Source organism: Festucalex cinctus, chromosome 21, assembly GCF_051991245.1.
Source record: "Festucalex cinctus isolate MCC-2025b chromosome 21, RoL_Fcin_1.0, whole genome shotgun sequence".
In the NCBI taxonomy this organism is placed as follows: Eukaryota; Metazoa; Chordata; class Actinopteri; order Syngnathiformes; family Syngnathidae; genus Festucalex; species Festucalex cinctus.
This window is the reverse complement of record NC_135431.1, coordinates 9,318,248-9,346,133: the sequence shown is the minus strand read 5'-3', so window position 1 is coordinate 9,346,133 and position 27,886 is coordinate 9,318,248. Positions and strand designations below refer to the sequence as shown.

The following is a 27,886-nucleotide window of genomic DNA, read 5'->3' as shown; positions in this document are numbered from 1 at the left end:
GAAGAAGGGATGACCTGTATGTGTATCAAACCAGAAGATTAGAGGAGACAGCAAAGTTCTGTGTTATTTAATTATTTATTTTTTTGCACACCAATGCTAACTAATTGACTTTTTTTTCCTGAATTATGTTACTACTACACGGACCTCAAACCCGGGTATCAAGGATATCGAATAAATGCTCAAACAGCATTCCGAATGCGAGCTATTTGATATGTGTGGTTTGTGTAACTGAGCTGCATGGAGGAAACATCCACAAAGGTGCCTTGACAACCGAGAAGACTGCTGGATGATCAACATTTCTGCTTTATCCACAAACCCGCAGTTACTTTCTCCATGGATTTATAATTCATTCTCATTCTAATTCAGCAAGCACGCTAAGTGGAGTGCAAATTAATAATAATAATAATAATAATAATAATAATAATAATAATAATAATAATAATAATAATTCATAATATAACAAAAACAATACAAATATAATATAAATATATATTACTATATAAATATAAAAAAAAATAAAAATAAAAATTAGTAGTCATAATAATAATAATAATAATAATAATAATAATAATAATAATAATAATAATAATAAAACTAAGCTCTTCTTCGCCCATTTCCCCACCACTCTTATGAGGCGCTCCCCCTAGTGGCCCTCCAAGTAATTGCTCAATAAGTAATGAACAATGGAGCTATTATAGCGGCTGATTATTAATAACAAATATTGCGATACTTGTGTAGGCGTATCGATAATCTATTGGGAATTTTTAAATGGGTCATGAAGTTTTGTAATTGTTACTGTTTCATATGCTGGAATAATTACCGGTAATGTTTGAGTTTGCTTTGATTGCACAAGTGCTATATTAATTAAGCTTATTCCAAATTGAATGCGTGTTATGTCTAAAATGCATTATTGTACTTAACATTAACCAATGTGTTGGGTGGCGTCAGGTCACGTGACGCCCACCGCGCCATGTTTCCATCGTGGCGTCGGGAAACTTCTTGAGCCAAGTGGTGGAAACTGGAAAGCTGCAGTTCCAGCATCAAAATACCCACTTTTGAGCATTACGCTTCCTGTTTTTATTTCAACATAAAAGCAACATCGTGACGCTTCACGAATTCAATCGTATTCGGCTCCACACTGTAAGTAAATATTATCCATCCATTTTCTTGACCGCTTATTCCTCACAAGGGTCACGGGGGGTGCTGGCGCCTATCTCAGCTGGCTCTGGGCAGTAGGCGGGGGACACCCTGGACTGGTTGCCAGCCAATCGCAGGGAAGTAAATATTATTTGGGAGTAAAAGCATGAATTGTAAAACTAGGCAATAGGTTTTAAACTGAAATAAAAACAAGGAATTGTAGCGTAAATGCACCCGCCCACCACTACACCACCCCATTTCTTTTAATTTGAAAAACTAACAATAGCATTTCCGTTTTTTCCATTCGACTTCATGGTAATTGACAAAAAGTGTCGGCAGAAGGGGTAAGAAAAAAACACACCAACAGGAACAAACTTGAGAGTCGCGGCTGTCTCTCCCCACACAATCCCCGTTTTTCACCCATTTCAACAATCGTTTACATTTTCAAACAGGACATCTCATTGCGAGCGTTCAAGACTCCGACGGACTGGATTTTACCTCGACACGCACACATATTAAAAACCCGTCCAACTTCGGCTTTTCCTTGCATTCTGTGGACTCTCGCAGTGGATGGATGTACTTTGGAAGTTTTCTCATGAATTTCCTCAGGAGAGAGTGTATTGTACCTCGAAAATGTCTCAAGTGTGATTTACTTTTGAGCTTTCCATGACTCGGCTTGTCACTTTGTGGCCCTATTCGGACGGTTTGGAAGTGTTTTGAGGCGCTGCACGTTCCCTTAATCCCTCCCGGTGACAGCAGAGGTGAGTTGTCTCATTTTGGCTCTGTACGCTGAAACATGAAACAGGAGAAAGCCAGTCAAACTTTTAGAATGTAGTTTTTAAACGTTTTGATTGAGTCTCTTGACTTTATGTTGTCATTTTTGTTTTGGCCAAACCTGCTGGAAGAGGAACTGAAATCGTGACTAATTTAAAGAGACAGTAGGCCTACACTTAACTCATTCCAACCCAAAAACGTGTAAAGACGTTTTTAATACTTTGTACTTCACTCCCAAAAACTTATTTACACGTTTTTGGGTTGGAATGAGTTAAAAAAAAGTGAAGGTGTTCACAGGTAACAGGTAACACCCTCTTGGCTTCTGCAGGAGACATGCCCTTTTAAAATCATGGGAGAGAGACACGCTGGTATGAATGCTCATCGTACAACACCCTTCTTCCTTTTAATGACACTTTTGGACATGGTGAAATTCTCACACTTTATTACACACGCTTGAACCAACCCAAGCATTCAAACATTTATTGCCCCTCCCATTTTATCGTCAAACTCAACATTAAAACAAAACAAGTATACTTAAACATTAACATATAAACATACATGCTGTTTTTCGTATAAGGTTACATCTGATTGTCAAAGTCAGGTAAAAGCATAGAATTAAGTATTAATATATTGCATGTCTTTCCGATCCGCATATTGCATATGTCTTTACCGTGACGATATTTTTCCGATATATTGTGCAGCCCTTACTCACAGGCATAAGCAAAGAACGATACTGTATCCGCATGTTTGTATTTTACGGCCAAATGTGTCATTTTTCAATACTGTACGCGTTTATAAAATACATTTATATTGATTTTTCCTGTTGTAAACATTAGATTTTAGTTTTTTTTGGGTCACACTGGAATTGAATAATAATGTTTTCATTCCTTTCAAGAGGGAAAGATCATTTGAGATACAAGTGATTCGAGTTAAGAGCATGGTCACGGCACAAATTAAAACTGTATTTCAAGGCACCACTGTTTTAATTGTATGGAGTTTCTTTGCATATGAAGAAAACCAATTAATGTCATAATTTAGTAGTAGTGGTCACTGGTCAGGGGCATCACACCGGCGGGTAACCCCTTCCACTTTTTCAACTTCTATTTATAATAAATCTGATATTGTTTATTGTAATATAGATTAAGTTATTGCTTGTATTTGTTTAAAAAAAAAAAATCAGAAGAGTACCTTAAATAAAGTTATGCATATGAAATCACAACTGCAATATTGAGGTGGAAAAAAAATGGCAATTAGATGAGGAGCATTCATATTTTTCAGAATGGTTCAGCCCTCATTTTTATTACATTCCATATGCACCACCTTGTAGCCCCTCACTTGTTGGGTTTCTCCACACATGTATTCACTTTATCATGGATGGGCCTGCTGCTATTTTGGGTTTTTGCATCACCTAACTGAGCGACGAAAAGCTCCTTTCATGGTAAACCAAATTATTCTGTAACAGAACCCCCTTGGTTTCCTTATAAGGTCTAAAAAACATAACATTTTCTAATTGGATTCATGATGTAATCAGACAATAGTTATTCAACCTGACATAGCTTCCAAACAATGGGAACTTTGAGATGGTTATTGCAACCTCAATTGTTTCCCTTCATAAGCATTCCGAGGGTGTCGGTCAAACGCCCGGAGTGCCGATTATTTGTCTCCTTATCACGATGATGACAGAACAGGAAGTCACACTGGTGTTTCCCGTTTTTGAGTGGGGGGGATTTGCAAGCGATAAATGCTGTACTGAGCTGACCCTCAAGCAGGGGCGCATTTTGTTATTTTGTTGCATTTTATACATGACTATCAAAAAAATGTCGCCAACTGACGTATGTGATTTGAGCGTGTGCATTTGTGCAAACGTTGAATATTCACTGACGCTTGCAGGTGCAAGCAAAGCCTCGCTCGCTGGGGTTTGATTGCAACCATGGCGTCACACGGCGACTTGGCGGAGGGCGGAGCCAACGAGGAGTTCAGTGACATCATCAAGTCGCGATCAGGTAGGTTCAATTTTTTTGGGGGGAAAATAAGTGAGTAAGTTCAGTTCACTTTACGGGTTTTTCACAAGGTAGTAAAAGTTCAGTTTTGGATGCATAACTGGAGCTACTTGGAAAAATTCACCTAAATGTGATCAATCGAGAAGGGTGAGATTCCATTTAAAAAAAAAAAAAAAAAAAAAAAAAAAGGCACTCCCATTTGAGCACTTCCTGCTTGGATCATTCCCAACGAGAGTGAAAGAATTCACCAAATTTCGCTGTCATGCCGCAAAATTAATCACTCTTATTAGTAAAACGTGAGTAAACTCAACTCAACTTTATTTATAAAGCGCTTTAAGAACAGGCATTGCTGTATACAAAGTGCTGTACATAAACATCAGTTTTGCAGTAAACAAGAACAAAGCAAGCATTTTGAAGTGCGAATATAGTTTTTTTTTTTTTTTTTTTTTTGAATGTGCATATGCTTATGTCATGCTTTTCTTTCAATGTTATTCTTCCTCTAATATCCCTTTTTTGGATTATTATAATGCATTAAAAAAAAGTTTCAAATCAGCCAAATAAAAGAAAAAAAAATCAGACGACGAGCAGCGTGAGCTGAGAAATCTTGTGTGATCTCAATCATCATTTTCCAAAAGAAAAACAGTCATTTGTCCACATATCTGGTGGAATTCTGCCACCTCCAAAATCACAAATTTTTAGGAAATCCAAAAAACTCCATCTTGCTCGAATTCAAGTTGGTATTATACTCGCAAACGGCAACAAAATACTGGCCCAAAATCTGTGATTTCAACGTGGTTACATCCTCCACCCAAATCTTTTTCAAAGATCTTTGAGCAATGCGGTGAATAAAATAATAAGCTGACTAAGCATAGGCAGAATAAATCTACACACAAACTTACTTTTACGGTTGAACATAGTTATTGTCTATAAAAAAAATAATAATCCAGAATTCCAATCTTGAGGCAACATAATTATGCACAGCTTCTGCAGCATAGGCTAATTTCTAATTGGAATGTAGGACAGACCAATAGTATTGATTAATATGAAATTGACCATATTTGGAGATACAGCAGCAGTATGTGGTTTTACTGTTCTTTGTAAAGTCACCACTTCAACTAAAAAGAAGTATACTTTCGCAACTTTCTTTCCACCCGCTAGCTCTGTGCTAGTTTTACTTTCCTATCCTATCACCCTGCCTCGCTGATTCCACACCAGGAATTCCGCTGTGCCGTCGCAGTTTGTAATTTACGTTTGTGTCCCAGACCACAATGGCTCCTCGCTCGCAAAGATTCAGGTTTCCTAGCAACACCGCCCCCCTCCCAAAGTAATGTTTTCTTTAATGGCATAGTGGGGGGGGGAATTTGGCATGTAGTTTAGTTACTGACCCAAAAACACATGGAGCAAATACAGGAAAGGTTTTACTATCCTGCAGGTCTCATAATGTGTGTGCGTGAGGGGGGGGATTACATGAAGTTAGTTTCAGTCATAGGAAACGGCTTTAAACCGCAGTGCATGCGGGCCTCGTGTACCACGTAAAAGCTTTTCAAACTGTTATTCACGCAAACTTTGAGGTTGATGCTGAGAAAGGCGTGTGTGGAGGGCAGGTGGGACGGATGTTTTCGCAGCTGAGACGAGCCCCTTTAAGAAAACATTAACCCACTTGTGACTGCTGTTGCCCCACTATATGTAATCACACACTTAGAGAGTCACACCACCATCACTGATTGACAGAATGGCGTCTTTGGTCATGCTCTTCTTTAGATGAGCCCTTTCTTTAATTTTGATGGACAGTTTTTAACATGCCGTGTGTGTATAGTGGAGGTCAGCAGGCTACATTCCGGCTATACATACTTATGTAAACAAATGCCTGTTGAGTGTCACGGGAGACGGGTGGGGAGACTCTATAAATTTCCAGCATGTCAACTTGTTATTCAGTCCCACAATGCATCTGGCGTTGAGAGCTAAATGTTGGGTTAGAACGGACGAAGTAGGAGGGTGGGTCCCCTTCAGAGCTTTTGGCCCTGTTCCACTACTTCCACATGGAGATTGACTGTCATCCAACAAACTATATACTATTGCGGGGGATGTACACAAGAGTAAAATTAAAAATAATCCAATTGTAGTACAGTATAACTGAGTAGCTTCTTTACCACTTCATAACGTCAGTGTGGAAATGAACTGATGTTAGCATGCTAGTTAGCTCAGTAGAAGTCTATAATACAGTTGAATTAAAACAAATCTAATTGTAGTCCAGTATATCACTAAACTGACTAGCTTCTTTCCCACTTTATGAGATAACGTCAGTGTGGAAATGAACTGATGTTAGCATGCTAGTTAGCTCAGTAGAAGTCTATAATACAGTTGAATTAAAACAAATCTAATTGTAGTCCAGTATATCACTAAACTGACTAGCTTCTTTCCCACTTTATGAGATAACGTCAGTGTGGAAATGAACTAATGTTAGCATGCTAGTTAGCTCAGTAGAAGTCTATAATACAGTTGAATTAAAACAAATCTAATTGTAGTCCAGTATATCGCTAAACTGACTAGCTTCTTTGCCACTTTATGAGATAACGTCATGTGGAAATGAACTTATGTTAGCATGCCAGTTAGCTCAGTAGCAAGTCTATAATACAGTTGAATTAAAACAAATCTAATTGTAGTACAGTATATCACTAAACTGACTAGCTTCTTTCTCACTTTATGAAATAACATTAGTGTGGAACCAAACTGATGTTAGCCATGCTAGTTAGCTTGGTAGCAAGTCTATAGACCCTTCCAGCTGACGTCACTGCTTAGCTCCCGCGGCGCCTCCCGGAGTTTGAGTTTGAGTTTAGTTTATTAAAAGGACAGTGTGCAGTAACATTAAAAAGATGGCTGCACCAGATTTAGCAAAATGCTAATTTCCATCTGTAGTCCTCATAAAATAAAATTACATAACAGTTAAAAACTACATACAAACAACATACGAAGCACCAAAATTACATTCAACTAACATGTGAAGTATCAAATACGCAGTATAGCATTGGAGGGCAGACATCCCGAAACAAATAAATGTACAGAGCTTGATTTTCGGCGAGCGTTTACGTTAAAAGGTGGGAAATATCTCAAGTGTCACAAAAAACGTCCCGAGTAGGACACTACATTACTGCGACTCATTGAAACCAGCCGTTTGGAGCCGCTAGCTCCAAAAAAGGAGTTTGTTGGAAGGCAAAATGGAAGCGGAAGCTTTAAGGTGTGTTGTTTTTGCTTGAAACAGTACGTTGATCACTACTTTCATGGTGTAAATTGTCATTCATGAAATCGTTTGTGTCCGGATATACTTGTCTTGCTGTATAACGAAGTTTTCAAGCTATCTTAGCTTGCTAGCTCCTAACAAACAAATTGACGCCCTGCCCTCCACCGCAAGGGGCACACTTAAACGCGACGTCACACTGGAAGGGTCTATAGTTTTAGACAGATTGCAGACATGCTAGCTCTCATAGCTTGTTGCAAACATTCAAGACAGTTATATTATGTCAACGTTACCTTGAATTTGCCGAAGATTGATAGGTGGTGCTAAATAATTGCGCAATGGTTGGGTTGAGCGTTTGTGGATAAATATTTCTTGGCGAGTCAGGTCCAAGGATGACATAATAGAAAGGCGAGTCACATTAGTGTAGCAACAGAGCTTTAATTTGAAAACACACATGACATTAAAATAACGCACCATACGGTCAACATTTTTATATTACACCTTACGATAAATATTTTTAAATTCCACTACAATTCCATACATTGAAATATTGCACAGCAATTGGAAGCAAGTCGGAAACTGAAATGGTTGAATCAAGTTCATTCTGTCAATTGTGGATGATTGTCTCAAGTTATTTTACAGTTCAGGTGTGGCCTTTGTCAAATTTTAAGGGATTGGAATCTATATTCTTGTCAATCATTTTATTGGTTCTCAAACTCTTGGCGATTATTGAAGTGTTTTCTTTTTGTCTATCTATAGACACATTTTTGGAAGAACAAAAAACTGACAAAAATGCCTGTGAAAAGTATTTGACAGACACATTCCTGCCTGGAACTGACTCTTTGGGCTTGGACAGGGTACAGTTTGCCACATGGCGCAGCATTTGAACCCCGCCCCTGTCTGATTGACCTGCTCTGCTCATTCCAGAGGGAAGAATTGGACTTTCTCTCTCCTGTTGCTACTGGTTACTCGTGTGTTGTTCCCTCACACTTTTGCCTCTGTTCATGATCATCTCTTGCGAACGTTTTGGCCATCTGCTTGCACTTTTGGGTGTGACGTGAAACAACGAGGACGCTCAGAAGAAGAACGTGATTGTCGCCAAATGGAGGGTGTGGCATCGAGTTGTCTGATGACTGGGTGTGTGTGTGTGTGTGTGTGTATGTGTGTGGTATGCCTTCTTGCTGCGACAGTTTGGCTTGCTTGTTTGTGGATAACTGGGTGATAAAGTGAAACCATTTGCTGTGACACTTGCCACCTGATCGTCAGGGTTGTACAAGTGTTGATGCGAACAAAACAACATTGTGTTCATGGCAGCCACAAACTTGTTTTTTTGTTTTTTTGTATGGCTTGTAAGTTTTAATTTTCAGTTTGTTAACACTTAAATCATTTCGAATGTCAAGACTTACTTGGCAGAAATACTGTTTAGCATCAGTATTTTTTTACATTAGTTCAGAGGAAATTCCCTTTTTTTTTCCCTCTGGGCTTCTTCGTCCAATGTCCACTTCCCCACTTTCAGTCCTCTTCAGCTGGGACATATTTGTTGCTTTCTTTAGAAAGATGTCGGCTCACTTCGGCACACATCTACTTGAACTTCCTCCCTCTCGAGGAAAGGAAGAGAGAATACAAAACACAGGAAAAATTAACTTCCCTTGCCTTCTTTTTCACTCTCACTGTGGGAATCGTTTGTTAAGTTGTCTCTCTGGACAAATGATTTTGCACCACAAGGGTACTCAACTCCAGAAACGTCTTCATTTTGCATTGTTCCTGTTAACTCATTTGCTCCCAATCGTTTTTTTCTTATTTTTTTAAGTGTCCCAAAGACGTATTTATACGTTTTTTGTTTTTTGTTTTATGCTAGAGCATACAGGCGGCTTTGATGCAGCCTCTCAACTGCAAAGAACGGTTGCAGAAATGGTAGTTATTACACAAACGGCCAGCAGGTGGCAGCAGAGCAAAGGAGATCAACCAGGGCCATCTAGAAAAAAAGCTAGATTACTTACAATTTTAAATAGATTTGTGAAAACTGATTAAACTTAGCTCTCTTCTAATGCTAATTGCTGCAGAACTGAAACAGATAGAAACATACTTTATTTTCCTGATGAAAGAAGAGACTTTAATCTTTCTTTTGATAGGTTCCATATTTTTATAGCAATTGAACACAATATTCTGTGGGCCTTGCAAAATCAGTCAAAATTCATTAAAACAGTCGGTAGCGAACGGGATTGCTTCTTTGAAAATGGGTGGGAGTGAATGAGTTAATATCGTGTTTATGATTGATGTGGTGTCCCGGATGTTGGGACCAGGTCTCTTGCGGGGTCATGTTTTCTTTACCGATCTTTATACGGCTTGCTTTTCTCACCCACCCCAAGTGTTTGCCGGCGCATATGTGTGATGTCACAGCTGCTGAGACGACCCAGCACATTAACTCAAAGGACCTTTTAGTGAAAAAAACAAAAAACCAAACAAACCCCACACACCTCCTACTTCCTCTTTTGCTTTTTTACTGTCGTTCCATCTCCTGTTACCCGTCTTCATCTTCTGCCTTTGTTTGTTTCTTTCTTTACCGTTCTGAGATGAATTTAAGTAAGTGGACGTCATGGAGAAAGCGCAACTTTTTCAGGAGGAAACGGAAGCCTGAAATAACTCTTGTTGTTGGTAAGTGCAAGGCTAAAAGGGAGCTCTTTACCCACTTTAATCTGATGCACTGATGAGCGTTTGAAGCAAAAATGAGTCTGCTTGACACGGCTCACTTAATCAAATGTTGCAAAATGTTTTAACTCAAGACACAAATTTAAAAAGTTGAATGCTCCACCACCAAATGCACATGCTAAAAAAACATCAGGCTTTGCTTTAACCCCAACATACTGTTTGCTTTGCTTAAGCTAATGGTGACAAACACACAAAAAAAAAAAGCATTTTATGCAACAAGCTTGAATAATATTCGCTAAGTCGTGGAATTTTGCAGTGATTACGGTAGTTTTCCACACGGTATGTCACAGCAAACTCGTGTAGCAATAAGGAAAGAGTGGAAAAGAAATATTGTCCATAGTCTTGGATTAGTTCACACGTAATATAGGAAGCAAAAGTGAAAGTATGTATTTCAAAGTACAAGCGGGTTAAGTTACACAAATTGACATTGCTAGCTAATGTAGCATATTAGTGCTAATTCGAACAAACTGATGGTCTACATTAGACATAGCCGTCTTTCAATCTCTTTATTGGCACATATTCATTCACAAACGACCTGCAGCCTGCCACAACTGATGCTGAGTCACTCAACTCGGAGTGGCTAATGATTTAGCCAGGTAATAGCCAACCAAGCCTACACTCATTTCCTCTAAGACATCCCTCAACACGATATAAAAAACAAGAATACAATTCATTGGACAGCTTTTGACTTGAAACACTAATGTTTGGCCACTCCAAAGTCAAGGCACCACTTTTCAAGGTTAGCGCCGTCAAGCCTGTGTTGTCTCTCTGAATGTTTAATCTGTCATTCCATCCCCTTGCATGCTGGGGTGGCTCTGAACACTGACTTTATCTGTCTTCATGCCCCCCCCCCCCCATGCATCATGATTCCCCCACTCTCGGCCTGCTCTGTCCTGTTGTCTTCTGTTGTGCCTCTGCTCTCTCACTGTTGCTGCTGCATTCTTCTGGTCCTTCACTCACTGTCTGGTTAAGAAACACCAGCGGGCAGAGGAGGAGCTTTGAGTCTGGCCACTGACTAACGTGAATTTTTATCCGCCATTTTTAAATTTCGTCTCAGTTTTAGTCCGGTTTCAATCACGCTCGTTAGTTTTTATCAGTTAGTCAACCTCATCCCATTTTTATTTACCGTATTTTCCGCACTATAAGGCGCACCTTCAATGAATGGCATATTTTAAAACTTTTTTCCATATATAAGGCGCTACAGTAGAGGCTGGGGTTACGTTATGCATCCATTAGATAGTGCTGCGCTAAAGGGAATGTCAACAAAACAGTCAGATAGGTCAGTCAAACTTTATTAATAGATTACAAACCAGCTTTCTGACAACTCCATTCACTCCCAAAATGAATAATAAACAGCTGTTTTATTATTTTCTCTGAGGTAAAGTATTAGTATTAGCTAGCGATCCAAGATGGCGGGATCTTCTGCGCATGCGCGTCACCGATCGTGCAGGGTCACCGATGGCGTCTTGACAGCGAGACCTGTTGCGGCTCAATATTGATCCATATATAAGGCGCACCTGATTATAAGGCGCATGGTCAGCTTTTGAAAAAATTGAAGGCTTTTAAGTGCGCCTTATAGTGCGGAAAATACGGTGGTCAATTTTTAGTTTACTATAAATTTATTTTAGTCCAAGAAAACCCAATTTTATTCGTCTAGTTTTAGTCAACAAAAACTGTCAACATTTTAAATCTAGTTTTAGTCAGGACAATCATTTTACCCCTGTTTATTTGTATTATGTCATCAGATTATGTTGAACATTTCAGATCTAAAACTTTCACATCAAATTTTCTCTCATCTTTTTGATTAGCCGGATTAACATTATTGTTGTTACATTATAGCTGTTGGATTAATGTTACGTTATCACTATAATTTTTTTTTAACCTTTCACTGTGAATCCACCTCGTGCCATGTTTGTGCATGTTGCACTTGCTAGCAGAGGATTTGAAAGGTGGTGTCACAGTGAGCAGAAACAAGATTTGACTAAATTATATAATTTTTGTCTCGTCTTTGTTCATGAACTAAAATGTCCGTAGATTTTATTAAGTGAAGTACATTTGTGTCTTGTCTTAGTCGACGAAAATACATACTGATTTAGTCCCAGTTATTGTTTATTAACTCATTTGCTCCCAATAACGTGTAAATACATTTTTTAATGTTCTAAGTGTCCCAAAGACGTATTTACATGTTTTTTTTGTTTTTTTTCATACAGAAGGCTTTGATGCAGCCTCTCAACTGCAAAGAACGGTTGCAGAAATGGTAGTTATAAAACAAACGGCCAGCAGGTGGCAGCAGAGCAAAGGAGTTCAACCAGGGCCATCTAGAAAAAAAGCTCAATTACTTTTTAATAGATTTGTGAAAACTGATGAAACTTAGCTCTCTTCTAATGCTAATTGCTGCAGAACTGAAACAGATAGAAACATACTTTTTTTTTCCTGATGAAAGAAGACACTTTAATCTTTCTTTTGATAGGGTCCATGTTCTTTAGTTTTCGTTGACGAAATCACGACTACTGACATTGGTGAACTGCGTTAAAAGACTTGGTCTTGATGTTTCTTTGTAGCTGTGATTCCATTGTAGCTCTGTAGTATCGCACCCGAACTTTACAGAATGGAATAAAATTGGGTGTTTGTTCCTAGAGCAATTCTATGCCTTTGGTAAAATTAGATTTTTATGCTTTTTCAAACGAAGTGCCGTCTGGAAACACGAAACTATTTTTCACAGTCCATGCTTAAGTCAATCATCTGCTCAAAACATTCTATTCATATCTCAGGTTGTAAACAATTGCTTCATTGACTGTCTTGACAACATTTTGTGTTGTGTTACGTGTCGGATTCTTCAAACAAAAGTGAATGGGGAAGTAAGCTCTCAAGAGGAAGTATTATGCTTATTTGAACGATGAATTTGTTGGCCAATGGAGATGACGTAATATTTTGAAACATGTTTGTGTTGGTTTTTCGTGATACAATTTTCAGAGTTTGTGCATGAGCACACAGGGTTTTGTTATAAAGGTTTGTCACTGAACAGTCATAATTCTAGTAAGTAAACAAGTATTTACTTATGACTTGACTACTATCTTAGCGTAGGTTTGTGATAAACTAGCTGTTAAGTGGTTCTCTGGAGATGATGATGACCCTAGAAATCCCCAACTCTTGGAGAGCAAAAGCGTGTCAACAAGGCTCGGCTTGGGACAAGCTGAGGCGAGTGATCGCTGGTTGGGAGGAGGGAGGAATGCTTTTGGGAATGATGGGAATTCTTCCCATCCTACACAGGCAAAAGGGAGAGTTCATCTCTGCTGTGGTTGTTTTGTGAGAGCGCTTTTGTTTCCAGGAGGAGTTAGTTTAGTGACGCGCAATGAACAGATGACTTGAAAGCCTGTCATTGTGTTGACTGTTGACTGTGAAGGTGAAGTTCATCCTAGAAAGCTGTTGGCTCATAATCAGACAGCCTGCCTTAAAAAAATGATACCTACTAAAAAAATCTGCATGACCCCCTAAGTGGGTGTGGCGTCTTGGAGATCATCCCGGCTTGTTGTCACGTGATCATGTGATATTGTAGTTCAAGGGTTAACTGTGGTCATTGGACAGCAGGGATTTATTTCATTTAACCCTCGATTAGGACTATCACTGGGGTGGAACCATGTGAACTTAGTAGGAAGCGTGGCTTGGCTTGCAAATTGCTGTGTTTGTTCGCCTATGTTTACAATGTAATGTTGCCATGGAAACCAGTGGGGTTTGTTTGATTTCCACCTCAGCTCTCCCTGCCCGAGGTCATGAGATTTTGTCCACCTGTGAAATAGGAATGATATATATTAGAATTGTTTGTGTGTGTGTTTCCAGCTGATTTTTTTTTTTTTTTAGGGCTCCCGTATGATGTTTCATGGTCAGTTTTGCTCACGGTTGAGTTCCCCCACACTTGCAATCCTCTCAGGGATGGATTATGTAACAGCTTGGAAACAAAATGAGAACTGCCTTGCAGCAGTGGGACCAATATAATAGCTATTATTGCCGAGTTCTGTTCCGACATTGGTAAATTTGTCCCCAGATCAGAACTTACTTTCACGCTGTAGTCAAGTCGGAGTTAATTCATATCCTTTTGTCATTGTAGTTACTATTTATTTATTTTTTTGAAACACCATTGAAAAGTTGCCGAATCTTATTGGCTGCGTATTTTTCGAAATGGTGCTTATGCTATCACAAAGCCGCCATCAATTCACATGGTATTATTGATATGAAAACGTAAACGCAGCATTCTGTGTGTACATACAGTAAACTGAGGACGCGTGTGTGCCCAGTGAGCCGTGGGAATACACCAGTGGGATTACGCCGCCTTGATGCAATCTCTACTTCCTGTTTGGCCTTCAGAGGATCGCAGAGACTCTCGCTGTACACGAAATGTGCATTGGCAGCAGTGTTGCCGGTAACGCGTTACTTAGTAACGCGTTACTCAAAAAAATTGCTTTCTAAAGTAACTAATAGTCTAACGCGTTACTTTATTCTACAAAGTAGTCTGATTAAAGTTACTGTCCAGAGAATCAATGCGTTACTCCACATTGTCATGAAGAAGGCAAAAATATCTCACTGTTGTAACAGTCACAAACAACTACTGCTAACTACGAAGATGAGGCAGAAGTCATTGATCACCACACTGAATTCAGCCATGGTCTGGTCATGAATGGTTTGCACATTCAAAACAAAAGTGATGATACTTTTACTACTAGTTTTATTAACCAACAGGCACACAACACAACAAAAAAAGTGTGCATTATGGACCATAAAAGTGGTAAAAAAAATAATTTATTTCCATCCTCAACTGGTCCGTGAAGCATTATGGGATGAGGTCGTCTCCGCCCTCTCGCCAGGGGGAGTGACGTCAGACAAGTTACGTTTTCAGTAGGGGTGGAACAAAAAAACGATTCGACCGAACCATCGTTCGTCAAGGGGAGCTAAACGACCGTATCGGTTGCGAGTGAGGCTTTATGGTTTTCATAACAATAGCAAGAGTTCTGTGCCGTGCTCTACTTGTTTTGTTTACATTTCAGTAGCATCACCATTCAAGCTACTTCCGTGTTTCCGTGCTCGCGACACGGCGCGCGCGCGCGCAACGAGTGACAACATACAAATGGAGATAGTTAGCAGAAGCCGGTGCCGTACATCTCGGTATTTCCCATGGCTATCGAGTCCTCTCGGTGCACGTATGTCCCGGGCCGGCGTTGGTACTGCGCGCGAGCCAAAAAGAAGAACTCCCGTGACGATCCAATGCATGGATTCAAACGACACAGGTATGTCCCACAGCCAACACACCAGCTAAGCTAAAAGCACACTGCAAGTATCTCATTTCTCAGTTTGTGGCTCCCTGTCAATGTCTACAACTAGCATGAGCAGCAGATAGGAGAACTGAGACGTGCCCGCGATTACGACAGCCCAAAAAACAAAATATAAACAGTAGTGATTCTGTGGTCATCATCGTGTCTCAGATTAAAAAAACAAAAAAAGATGTCATACATTAACCAAAAATGAAAGTGATGACAAAAGAAAAAAAAATTGTTAAATACAAAAATTGTTGATTAAAAAGGGAAATGAACTTTTGGAAATATTTTTGCATATATTAAGTGGTTAAAATGTGTTTGATAGATTTATTGTTCCATAAGGTGGCTTCATATTTCTTTTGGCTGGACGGTAGGTTTATTTCATGTCTTAAATTTATGTTTCTGAAATACTTCACAATGTGCAAATATTCTGTTTAATTGTGTTGGTGTCTGTCTAAAGGTTAAATATTTATATTTAACATTAAATTATCAACCTTTTGTTTTCCTGATCATTATTTTGAAGAGAAAAAACAAACAAACCAAAAAACAATTATAACTGTCAATAACTACTAATAAATATTTAAACTGATACATGTGTACACACTGGAATAGCGGAACAAACAAACAATAGAGGAATTTAGGGGATTTTCATTTTCAACCTGGATAGATTTTTATTTTTTGTTTTATAAAAAATATTTACGTTACAAGAAGTCAAGAGAGACTGCCTATTTTGTTTTTCATTAAAACAACCTTTATTTTCATGTTAAAAATGCACTTTCAATAAAGTATTTGGAACTCCGTTTCTACTGCATTATTTTTATGTTGAGATGGTGTTATCGGCAGCTGCTGAAAGTAACTAAAAAAGTAACTTTTAATCTAACTTAGTTACTTTTAAAATCAAGTAATCAGTAACGCAATTTAGTTACTTTTAAAACCAAGTAATCAGTAAAGTAACTAAGTTACTTTTTCAAGGTAACTGTGGCAACACTGATTGGCAGCACGTAATGATGACCCTGTCAGTCACAACTGGGCTTTTTAAAACTAAATAACATGAAAAACCATTTTTAAAATAGTTTTACCCCTCCTACATACACTTTTAAACCTAGTAAATCTGCTAGCTTAATGCTAACATATAATGTCAAATGCTGTACAGTAGATGGGATTTGTCATGACTAGGGTCATGCAAGGGTAATGTTTGGGTCATGACCGTGTGGTCAACTGTCTGTTTTGAAATGAGCTCTAGTGTCTATTTTGAACTGATGTAACAGCATCTGGTTTCAACTGGTAAAACGCTATGTGATGTCAGGAGCTATGTGATGTCAAGAATCTTTCATATCTTTATCTGGTCAACAGCCAACTAGATAATTCCATGTCAGTACTGTTAGCCACATGTCTAGCCACAACGAATCAGATCGATTCACTGTCTATATAAGCTGTCTGAGAAATGTGTGTTTTGTCGGATTATTACCTGTGTTCCTCTGTGTATCTCCACAACCCAAGGGGGCTTGGCTTGTGATTCTCGATGCATTCCCGTTGTTTCTTGTCTAGTCAAATTTGTTCTGCGCCTCTCGATGTTTTGCGAATAAAGTTAAAATCTTATTTGCGTCTGCGTGTTTGGGATCCAACCCCAGAACATAACATGATTAGTATTATTATAAACCTTTATAACTGCTACGCTAACACACGCACTCACACGGCAACACATACAGATGGAATACAAAAACATGTTTGTGTTACTTGCCTGTATACTGTAAAAACCCTTCAAAAATGTCACAGCAGGAATGATGAACCACAAAATAGCAAGGGTTTGCTGCCTGTTTTTTTTTCTTGTGCATCTCATTCATGTCTATTCATTAACGTGATCTTGTGATCTGATTATATTCTTGTGACTATTTCCTTCACAGTTGTCTTGCCCCCCCCTCTTATTGTTATCCAACAGTAACCTCATTTTGCAAGGCCCACAGAATATTGTGTTCTATTGCTATAAAAGCATGGAACCTATCAAAAGAAAGATTAAAGTCTCTTCTTTCATCAGGGAAAAAAAGTATGTTTCTGTTTCCGTTTTGCAGCAATTAGCATTAGAAGAGAGCTAAGTTTCATCAGTTTTCACAAATCTATTTAAAACTGTAAGTAATAGAGCTTTTTTTCTAGATGGCCCTGGTTGATCTCCTTTGCTCTGCTGCCACCTGCTGGCCGTTTGTGTAATAACTACCATTTCTGCAACCGTTCTTTGCAGTTGAGAGGCTGCATCAAAGCCTTCTGTATGCTCTAGCATTAAAAAAACAACAACAACAAAACAACGTATAAATACGTCTTTGGGACACTTAGAACATTAAAAAAAACGTATTTATACGTTATTGGGAGTAAATGAGTTAAGGTGGCTAAATATTCAAATTGGAGTTGCCGAGTTAACTGACGAGTCTTGATGGTGCAAGCTCTCAATGTTTTGTGTGACTTTTGAGGCATATATTTCAGAAAAAGTTAATTTTTCTAGGAATGTGCATATTTAATACAGAAGTTTTACGAGGATTTGGTATTGCGAGATTTCAGTTCGTCGTTTATATTTTTCCTGCATATTAGGATGCAAAATTTAGTGGGTTTTTTTTGTTTGTTTTGTTTTTTGTACAATTTCGCACTAAATCATATTGAACAGTAAACACCTACACTGCCCACTGAAAAGAACTGCCCCTTCCCCCCCCCCCCCCCCCCCCCCCCCCCGGCTATTTTAGCCTTGCATGTATATATTTTCTTAGTTGTGTAAGTGTCAGGCTAAGTGGTGTTGTTTATTATTTACAAGGGTGACTTAAGCACTTGTTTGACCATACGCACAGTATGTAAGCAGTCATAAGTAAAGTGACTTAAGTGGACACACTTAAATAAATGTTGTTTATATACACTTCCCATGGGAAGGTTTTTCATCTACCTTGATCTTTCCAGCTATCTGACATTCCTGTGCTACGGCGGTCTGGAGCAGGCACTGAGGCACATATCAATTGGTGTTATTGTGCTGTGGGGGTGGCAAGGTAAAGGCCCCAGGAGACTTGTGCCAAACCATCCGCCCCCCCCAGGGGCCTCAGAGGCCCGCCACAGGGAGCTGATAAGGCTTTCAAGTCGAGGGAAATGTCGATAATATGTTGAGAGCACAGCTGCACCGGACTGCGATACCTGCATTGACATTATTGATGACATCTAACAGTTAATGAGGGCGTCTGTTAGTCAGACTGCTCTGTGGCTTACTTCTGTACTTAACTCTTTTCCTGCCACACGTTATCAAAAAAACAACTTTAATATGACAAAGGCATTGATCATTTACATCATCCTTGAAAACGTTCAATTTCCTCAGATTTCATCATGTTTCATTGTAATTTCATACGCAATGAGCCCATTTAAAAGAGATACAATGCGGCCATCTGCTGGCCATAGATCGTGAGTGTTTTTTATTCCACAACTCATTGACCAGGCAGCGCGTGCTGCACTTAGACGATGAACTGCCCATTGATAAAAAAACAAAACAAAAAAAAACAAAAAAAACTTAGTTGACATCATTTAACGTTTATGGCGGCATACATCGTGATTTTCCTACACGTTATTTAACGTTTTTGGCGGTCAAAGAGTTAAGTAAAAATTAGACGATAGAAAAGAACTGATTCACCAAAAACACTAAAAGGTGAAGATGATTTTAAGAAATGTTGTAAAATGTGAATAAAGTTGAAAAGTTATATATACGTAATACTCCTCTCTAAATATGTTGTATGTGATGGTTAAAAAAAAAAGTGCTCAGTAGCATATTAAAATAAAAGTAAAAGTTAGGATGTTGAGTTGGAACCAACGTACATTTTCCTGATATCCATCCTGCGTCCACATGGTAGGTTATTATTTTTCCAGCTAACCAGCAAGCGGCCACAAAGACAAAAAGAAGCAGAAAATTGCAGGGTCCGGTGATCATAACCTCTGACCTTTTGTTCGGTTCGTGTTTTTATGCAGCAGCCTGTGGCCTGACAGTGGCACTTCACCACAAATGCATCTACGCCTCCTCTTTGAAAGTTTTTTTTTCACATATACAACTTAATTATTATTAACTTTTTATTATTATTATTATTATTTTTTCAATTCTGGAAACGCCACATGAATTGTGCAAGGATTCACTTAAACTGAAGTTAAAGCATAAAAAAGGTACTTTCAGTGATTTTCCAACTGAGAATTTAGTGGTTATTCACCACTAATAGCAATTTGGACTTCATCTTAATGTGCACTTTTATTCCAAGCTCGAGCTTTTATGGCTTTATATTAATTAGCAACCGGCAGATGTGGTTATCTTTATGTATATATATTTTTTTTTAATAAAATCTAACTTAATTAAGACTAATGTGAAGTGAAAAGAAGGCTCTTTTTTTTTTTCTTTTCCTTGTCCACAGATGAACATGACTTGGTGCAGAAGAAAACATTCACCAAGTGGATAAATGCACAGTTCTCAAAGGTAACAATTTTACTGTGACGCTTTGTTTTTATTGCTTGTTTACTCAACAAAACACAAGATAGCTGCTGTAATTTGGGTTGTTTTATATGCAACGGGATTTCTTTTTAATTTTCATTAGTCCCTACCCAGCATCAATTCATTCTCTGTACTGCTTATCCTGACGAGGGTTGTGGGCCGTTGCCTGCAATTATTCCTTATTACAGTTGTGCTTGAAAGTAGGTATGTAAACTTATGAGCACAACTGTAAATGTACAAAAGCTAAACGTTGCTTAAAGACACAAAAATGAATCCAGTATTTTGGATTTTATGGGCATGAAGCCATTTTCTCTCCATACATTGCACTCATAAGTTTACATAAAAACTTTCAAGCACATCTCTATTTTTTTTATTGGACTCTTTACATTTTGTAAGTAAAGTATACAAAACACAAACTCAATGAATAACAAAACTTTCATAATGTAAGTTTAAATACATTGAAATAATGAGTACTCAGTTAATTTTGACATTAGAAAGCCATTTAAATAACCTAAATGTAATTTTTTCACCTGAAAATTTGATGACTTTTATTAAATGACCCTCAAATCTACAAAAATGAAAATATTATAAATAGCATTCTTTTGTATGAGTGCTACAAAGTGTTTTTCCTCGGGCCGTTGCATGTTTGTATTCAGTTAGTTTTATCAGTGTCTATAAAACAAAAATAATCAACGTTCCCTTTTCTCTGAAACATTGATTAAGAATTCATTTTCCATGTATTCATGTCAAACAGGTCAAATAATTAAAAAAAATCTATACAGGGAGTCCTCGAGTTACATCGTAGTTACGTTCCTACGCTAGCTATGTAACCGAAATTTCCCCATTCAAGGCAATATTTAGATCAAAATTTGCATAAAAAATGTAAAATACATAAAGATGCTGTACTTACTATTACTGCTTAGAGGTGGATGGAAAAGAAGAGGGGACGTTGATTTGGAAAAAAAAGAGGACAAACAAGCCAAAGATACTCCGACAAGTACACAAGCGCTAGCACTAGCTAAGTGCTAAATAGTGGGCGAGGGGAAAAGACTGTGGGCTCTATGGTGGACGAGGAGCCAACATGGCGGACGGGGCCAAAATGGCGGACCGGGCATAACCGTTGTAAAGTCTTAATTCGAGGACTTCCTGCATGTAATTTGTAATTTGACATTTCGTTTGTTATGTTCTTGGCCTGGCTCAAAATTGACTATGAAAGCATGGATGAGATAAATAAGTGAGATGTTTTGCCTCGTGTCATCCAATCAGGAGGGTAAAACGGCCATCAAGGACATGTTCTCAGACCTGAGGGATGGGAGGAAGCTGTTGGACCTGCTGGAGGGCCTCACTGGCAATGTCCTGGTCAGTGTTTAACAAACTCAAACATTTTTTTTGGTTAGGCTTTTCATGTAGCAATATGTTATACACATTGTCTATTATTTACCACTCTTTATTCTTCCATTACATATCCTGGTTTGTCCCTACAGCTGCAAAAATTGCCATTCAATCTGCGTTTAATACGCTTAATCCCTTCGTGCTAGAATAACAATAAATCTACAATTCTGTCAGCCAGCGTAGCGCCTTATAAAAGATTTACAGCTGGTTGCAATTTAGCCTGGCATTCTTTCCATAATTCTCCTTTCAAGTAGTAGCTCACGTTGTACATTCAACTGCTTTGCTGTGAGTGGTTGCGCTTAACAATGTCTACTACTGAGTGTCCCATTTGCCATCATTTCCTCTGAATTTATACGTGATTCTTCCAAGATTCTTGAGGCATTGTGCTGAAATCAATAATCCTTAATTGTGATGTGATTCTTTTTCTTCAGACCAAAGAGCGAGGCTCCACCAGAGTACACGCACTCAATAACGTCAACAAAGTGCTTCAAGTTCTGCACCAGAACAATGTGAGTGTGCTGTTTTATTTTGGGGTTTTTTTGTCAAACGGAACTGTTCTTCACCAGGTGGGCGAAGGTCGGAAAAGTGTTTGCAGGGTTTAATCACACGGATCACCGCTGTTTTGGTAAACATGACATTAGACGGGACACGCTGGTCTCATTCCAAGCAGGAAAAGACCCAAATTGATATGAAATGTCTTCCTTTCGTGTCTGCGTGACCTCGCAAGTTCCCCGGTTGCAGTTTGTGTGAGACATATAAGGACATGGAGCGAGAGATGCAAGTGAAGCGGAAGAATGATGCTAATTGGAAGCAGAAATGGGGTGAAAGGTGGGCTCTGCGGTAGAGCGAGGTGTCACCAAGCTAAACACATGACCTCACGCGGTCCCTGCTTTAGCTTGATCCTGTCCAAATAAGTCAAACATGGTCTTGCTATAGCTTCTGAGGTGGTGCCTTGACGTGAGTTTAATTTTTTCCGTGACCATGTTCACACTTCCGTATGGTTACCCATTTAAATGAATTGAAATGTCATAAATCCGTTCCTTGTGGTGTGTGCACCTTGGCCCCCAGGGAGCAGAATAATACAGGAATATGGATACACATAAAGAAAACACAACTGCTCAGTAAGATGTAGTAATATTACGGTAGTTGTTTTTTTGTGGAGGATAAAAAAAAATATACACCTGTGATTATTATGTTGCCTTTCTACATGTGCTACTGCACTGTTTGTGTTAAAATATCTGTTGCTTAATTGGTTATAACTACCGCAACATCAATGCTTTTTTTTTTTTAGCTTGTCTGTGGCATTTTGCATTGTGTGCTAGCATTAAGCTAGCAGACTCAGATAGAGTTACAATATGTAGTTTTTGTTTTTATGTTCAGAATTTTCTGATAAACTCCAACTGGGAGTGGCTGCTTAAATGGTTATAACTACCGCAACATCAATGCTAGTTTTGTTAGCTTGTCTGTGGCGTTTTGCATTGTGTGCTAGCATTAAGCTAGCAGACTCAGATAGAGTTACAATATGTAGTTTTTGTTTTTATGTTAAGAATTTTCTGATAAACTCCAACTGGGAGTGGCTACTTAAATGGTTATAACTACCGCGACATCAATGCTAGTTTTGTTAGCTTGTCTGTGGCGTTTTGCATTGTGTGCTAGCATTAAGCTAGCAGACTCAGATAGAGTTACAATATGTAGTTTTTGTTTTTATGTTCAGAATTTTCTGATAAACTCCAACTGGGAGTGGCTACTTAAATGGTTATAACTACCGCAACATCAATGCTAGTTTTGTTAGCTTGTCTGTGGCGTTTTGCATTGTGTGCTAGCATTAAGCTAGCAGACTCAGATAGAGTTACAATATGTAGTTTTTGTTTTTATGTTAAGAATTTTCTGATAAACTCCAACTGGGAGTGGCTACTTAAATGGTTAGAACTACCGCAACATCAATGCTAGTTTTGTTAGCTTGTCCTTGGCATTTTGCATTGTGTGCTAGCGTTAAGCTAGCAGACTCAGATAGTTACAGTATGTAGTTTTTGTTTTTATGTTCAGAATTTTCTGATAAACTCCAACTGGGAGTGGCTGCTTAAATGCTTATAACTACCGCAACATCAATACTAGTTTTGTTAGCTTGTCTGTGGTGTTTTGCATTGTGCGCTAGCATTAAGCTAGCAGGCTCAGCTAGAGTTACAGTATGTAGTTTTTGTTTTTTTTGTTCAGAATTTTCTGATAAACTCCAACTGGGAGTGGCAATAAAACTAATAAAGAAAGCAACAAGGCCTCTTTTTCGAAGAAATGTTTGCTCGGTCTCAAACTGCTGCTACTTAGCAAGGTCAATGCCGCCATCTCGTGCTCCTGACATAGCCTAAATCGAGTGTCATTTTGAATTTCAAGAAGCTCTCAAATCGAGTCCATCTTAAGTCAAGTTAGTGCTATATGTGGAATTAAATAAGTTTAAATATCTTGAATTTAGTGTTGAATACCATAAACATAACAAATAAACCTACCCATAACCTTTAATTAGAACCATGAAACCCTAATTTTAAACACTTTTTGTTTTTTACATTGCTAATCTTGGGTTGTTTCTTTTTGCTGGGATCGTCAGGTGGATCTAGTCAACATTGGCGGGACTGACATTGTTGATGGGAATCACAAGCTTACTTTGGGACTCATCTGGAGCATCATTCTTCACTGGCAGGTGAGCACATGCGTGCAAAACTTTAATACAGATTTTAATGGTTACGAAGGTTTACTTAATATATTTTATCTGAACGGTTACAATAGCGACAAATGTGCAATCTGACATGCTCCTTTTTCATGAATCTTATCTACAGGTGAAAGACATCATGAAGGACGTCATGTCCAGCCTGCAGCAGACCAACAGCGAGAAGATCTTGCTCAGCTGGGTGCGCCAGTCCACGCGCGCTTACCCGGAGGTCAACGTGCTGAACTTCACCACCAGCTGGGCCGACGGCCTGGCTCTCAACGCTATCCTGCACCACTTCAGGTGAGGAGCCTGCCCAAAGTGCCGTCATGGCAACTTCATCCACCTTGTTAGTGCTGCCCATACAGAACAGAGAAAAGAAAGAGTAAAGATGTAAACATTAGGGCCTGACCGATATGGAATTTTCTGGCTATTTGACCAAATAAAATTCTGATTACCGATTAATGGGACAATTAATAATAATAATAATAATAATAATAATAATAATAATAATAATCATCATCATCATCATCATAATAATAATAATAATAGTAATTCTTCTTATTATTATTATGGTAATAATAATTTTGGGGAATATTTTTTCTCACTATGCCTAACTGCTGCTTGCTTATCCAGATTTCCTCGATATAATTTAAGATATAACTCATTTGCTCCCAAAGACGCATAAATACGTTTTTTTTTTAAATGTTTTAATTGTCCCAAAGACGTATTTATACGTTTTTTCCCCCCCTTTATGCTTGAGCATACAAACTGCGAAGAACGTTTGCAGAAATGGTAGTTATTACACAAACAGCCAGCAGATGGCAGCAGAGCAACTCAACTCAACTCAACTCAACTTTATTTATAAAGCACTTTAAGAACAGGCGTTGCTGTATCCAAAGTGCTGTACATAAACATCAGTTTTGCAGTAAACAAGAACAAAGCAAACATTTTGAAGTGCGAATACAGGTTGAAAAAAAGCTCAATTACTCACAATTCTAAATAGATTCGTGAAAATTGATTAAACTTAGCTCTATTCTAATGATAATTGCTGCAAAATGTTAACAGATAGAAATATACTTTTTTTTCCTGATGAAAGAAGAGACTTTAATCTTTCTTTTGTTCCATGTTTTTATAGCAATAGAACACAATATTCTGTGGGCCTTGCAAATTCAGTCAAAATGCAGTAAAACAGCCGGGAGCGAACGGAATTGCTTCTGTGAAAATGACTGGGAGCGAATGAGTTAATATTCTGCAGCAAAATCAGCGTCCACTAGTATTGTTTAAAGAATACAGTTCTTTCATCTAAACTTGCGTAGGTCACTCCCCACTATCTTCAAAAAGCCTTGGCTGAGTTTTATCTGACTAACATTGTATTCTCTTATCCCAAGAAGGTCTCGTCTGACTTCGTCATCCTTTGATTTTATCAAACACAAACCGCAAGTGTACTCACAAGTCGAATCATTCGTTAGGCAGCATTAAGCAAGTCGCATTATGTGAGACTTATGGTTATATATGGAAATCTAGCTGCAAAAATGTCTGCTAAAAGCAGAGTGAAAAGTATTTACAGTATGTGGGGGATGGGTCTCCTATGTGTGTGTTGACTTATCCTGTTTACACCTGCCCTTTTGGTGTTTGCACATGCTTGCTGCGTTGTGTGTGGAATGAAGAGCGAGCGGTCCAACCGTCCCTCTACTGTAACCGTCCTTAGCTTGTTGTACACTCACTCTTGTGAGAAAGGCCAGTGTTGGTTTAGACTCGGGCCAGGGTTTAGGTGGATCACTGATCCCTTAACATTCCACGTCCAACTCGCCCCAATACAGTCTCTTAGTAGAGCATTTACTACATACGGTACATCCCATTCATATTGTTATATTGTGTATCTATAGAGGAAGACTTTTATCCTAACGTGATGTCATTTGCAGGCCAAATGCATTCAGTTGGGACGATGTGGTCCAAATGAGGCCTGTTGAGCGTCTGGAGCATGCATTCACTGTAGCCAAAGACCAGCTGGCTATCGAGAGGCTACTGGACCCTGAAGGTGAGGCCAGCCCGCTGACTAGTTTTAAACATTGCCGTGTTCGCAAACGAGCAAGTCTGTTTCGACCAATCAAGGAAGAGCAGCATAAGTAGCTTCTAGCTTAACTTACACAAGCCAAGTTTACTACCAAGAAAAGGTGTTGAAAAGTGGGATGGTCAGATAGTTTGTAACCCTTGGAAAAGAGCGGAAAAGCAAAAAAAATAAAATAAAATAAAATAAAATAAAAATGAAAACAAATTTTAGGGATGGGTCGATCAAGGTATCAGTACACGTGATGGCGTCCGATACCAGTCTTGAACAAGAATAGAGAATTTCCATTATTTTCATGCAATTTTGAGAAAAAAATGTGCTGTAATGGAATATATACCGGTAGGTCTTTTTTGTTGTTGTAAATTTTATGTAGGGCTGTGCAATTAATCGAAATTCAATTATAATTTCAAATATTCCACTCCACAATTACAAAATTAGCATAATCGCCAAAAAAATATTAATACAAATATTTGAGCTCTTTAAATATATACATTTGCACGTTTTTAAATTTTAAAATAACTAATTTAATCCATTTTGTTTCACCGAAAAGGAACTTGCATAATTATAGTGTTTCAAATAATTTTATTTGTCTTAATATTTTTTACATCTAAGCATTTTATTGTTTTGTACCAAAAAATAAATGAGCGTCCTACTGCACAGTGCACATGCTGCATTCCAACTTCAAGTTTTTGCCAACATAAATAAATATTATAAATTCTGTTTGGTCCAAAAAGAACTTACATAATTATAGTGTTTCTATTTTTTTTTTTAAATTGGTCTTAACATTTTTAAATACTTAAACATTTTCTTGTTTTGAGCCAAAAATAATCGTGATTTCAATGATTGCCCAAATAATTAATTAATAAAGTAATTATTATGTTTTCCATAATCGAGCAGCCCTAATTTTATTTATCAAAAGTGTTAGTGGTGTCGGTACTTGATTGCAGTAATTATTTTTATCCTTAATATGATAATAATATAAAGTTTTTCAAACTGCCATTACATAAAAATAAAGCTCTATTTCTGTATTATCAGTGCTGTTCATTTAGGGCAGCTTTAACATAACCATGACATTGGTTGTTGTACTAATAAATGTGTTAAGCACTGTACAAGCCTGAACATTTACAAGAGATTATGGTTTATTATTATTATTATTATTATTATTGTTATTGTTATTGTTATTATTATTATTATTATTATTATTGTTATTGTTGTTGTTGTTATTTTATGTATTTATTTTTTATTTTATGTATATATTTATATATATTCTATTTTATATTTTATTTTATTTATTTATTTATTGTTTTGGTTTCCTCTATGAACTCTAAACGTAACCCCCAAATTTCAAATTTGAATATTGCCATTTACAACATTTACATTATTTGAAGAACATGAAGACATATTTTGTTCTATCTTTTTTTCTAGTGGCGTGCATCCACCTCGTATTCTTTTGTTTAGCAATATTTAAGAAGTGTGAACCAAATATCCGACTTTCTACACCATCTTCACATTGTGTCATCCTTTGTTTTCCAGACGTGGCAGTGCAGTTACCAGATAAGAAGTCCATACTTCTGTATGTGACGTCACTGTTTGCGGTTTTGCCCAAAGACGTCAGCATGGAGTCCATCCGGGAAGTGGAGACGTTGCCGCGTAGATTCAAAGTGGAGGCCGAGGATTCGGGTCCAGGTCTTGGTGCACAGGTAACTCTTTGTAGCATGTTGCTACATCGTAGCGTAGAGTTAAAACTAAAAGTAACAGTTTTGAGTGGGTCTGAAAAGTATTCTCACCATAAAGTGTAGTTCTCTGTACTGCGCTTTCAATCACATCGTCACATCTGTGGTGTTGTCAGAAACTCCCAAAAGCACCTTTTAAGTTTTATTTATTGCTTTTGGCCTCACACTTCACATCCTGAAAGGAGTGCTGGAAAACTTTATTGCATCTGATTGGTCTGATGTTGTGGGTGGGTGGGGTTACTTTCCTGGCACGCTTCCTCCCGCCACAGGAAGTGATGCGTAATGCCGCTGCTTTTGTGACCATGCAGAATAAAGGTTCTTTGTTTGGATTGGTGCCCT

General features: G+C 38.2%; 1 protein-coding gene and 1 long non-coding RNA gene across 9 annotated transcripts in view; one reads left to right on the top strand and one right to left on the bottom strand.

The window, feature by feature from the left end:
• Positions 1-594: 594 nt before the first annotated feature.
• LOC144009950 (uncharacterized) lies at positions 595-27,747 on the bottom strand. Of its 4 annotated transcripts, XR_013281109.1 has the most exons (4): positions 27,602-27,747; positions 27,366-27,535; positions 23,970-24,099; positions 595-1,926 (listed from the first exon to the last, which is right to left on the bottom strand). It is a non-coding gene; the product is annotated as an uncharacterized LOC144009950 (long non-coding RNA). The 4 variants fall into 4 exon arrangements; XR_013281111.1 differs by lacking the exon at positions 23,970-24,099; XR_013281108.1 differs by lacking the exon at positions 595-1,926 and having other exon boundaries at positions 23,743-24,099.
• The window catches only part of utrn (utrophin), a 175,129-nt gene continuing 148,721 nt past the window's right edge, over positions 1,479-27,886 (top strand). For 4 of the 5 annotated variants that reach the window (XM_077509935.1, XM_077509933.1, XM_077509934.1 and 1 more), the window contains exons 1-8: positions 9,664-9,801; positions 19,577-19,638; positions 20,920-21,012; positions 21,477-21,554; positions 23,645-23,737; positions 23,874-24,046; positions 25,669-25,784; positions 27,348-27,514. In XM_077509935.1, coding sequence (XP_077366061.1) covers positions 9,720-9,801; positions 19,577-19,638; positions 20,920-21,012; positions 21,477-21,554; positions 23,645-23,737; positions 23,874-24,046; positions 25,669-25,784; positions 27,348-27,514 — 864 coding nt within the window. In that variant the 5' untranslated portion in view covers positions 9,664-9,719. Of the gene's footprint in view, positions 1,899-3,801; positions 3,915-9,663; positions 9,802-19,576; positions 19,639-20,919; positions 21,013-21,476; positions 21,555-23,644; positions 23,738-23,873; positions 24,047-25,668; positions 25,785-27,347; positions 27,515-27,886 lie in introns of those variants that run through there. The other variant, XM_077509932.1, reaches the window with a different exon arrangement.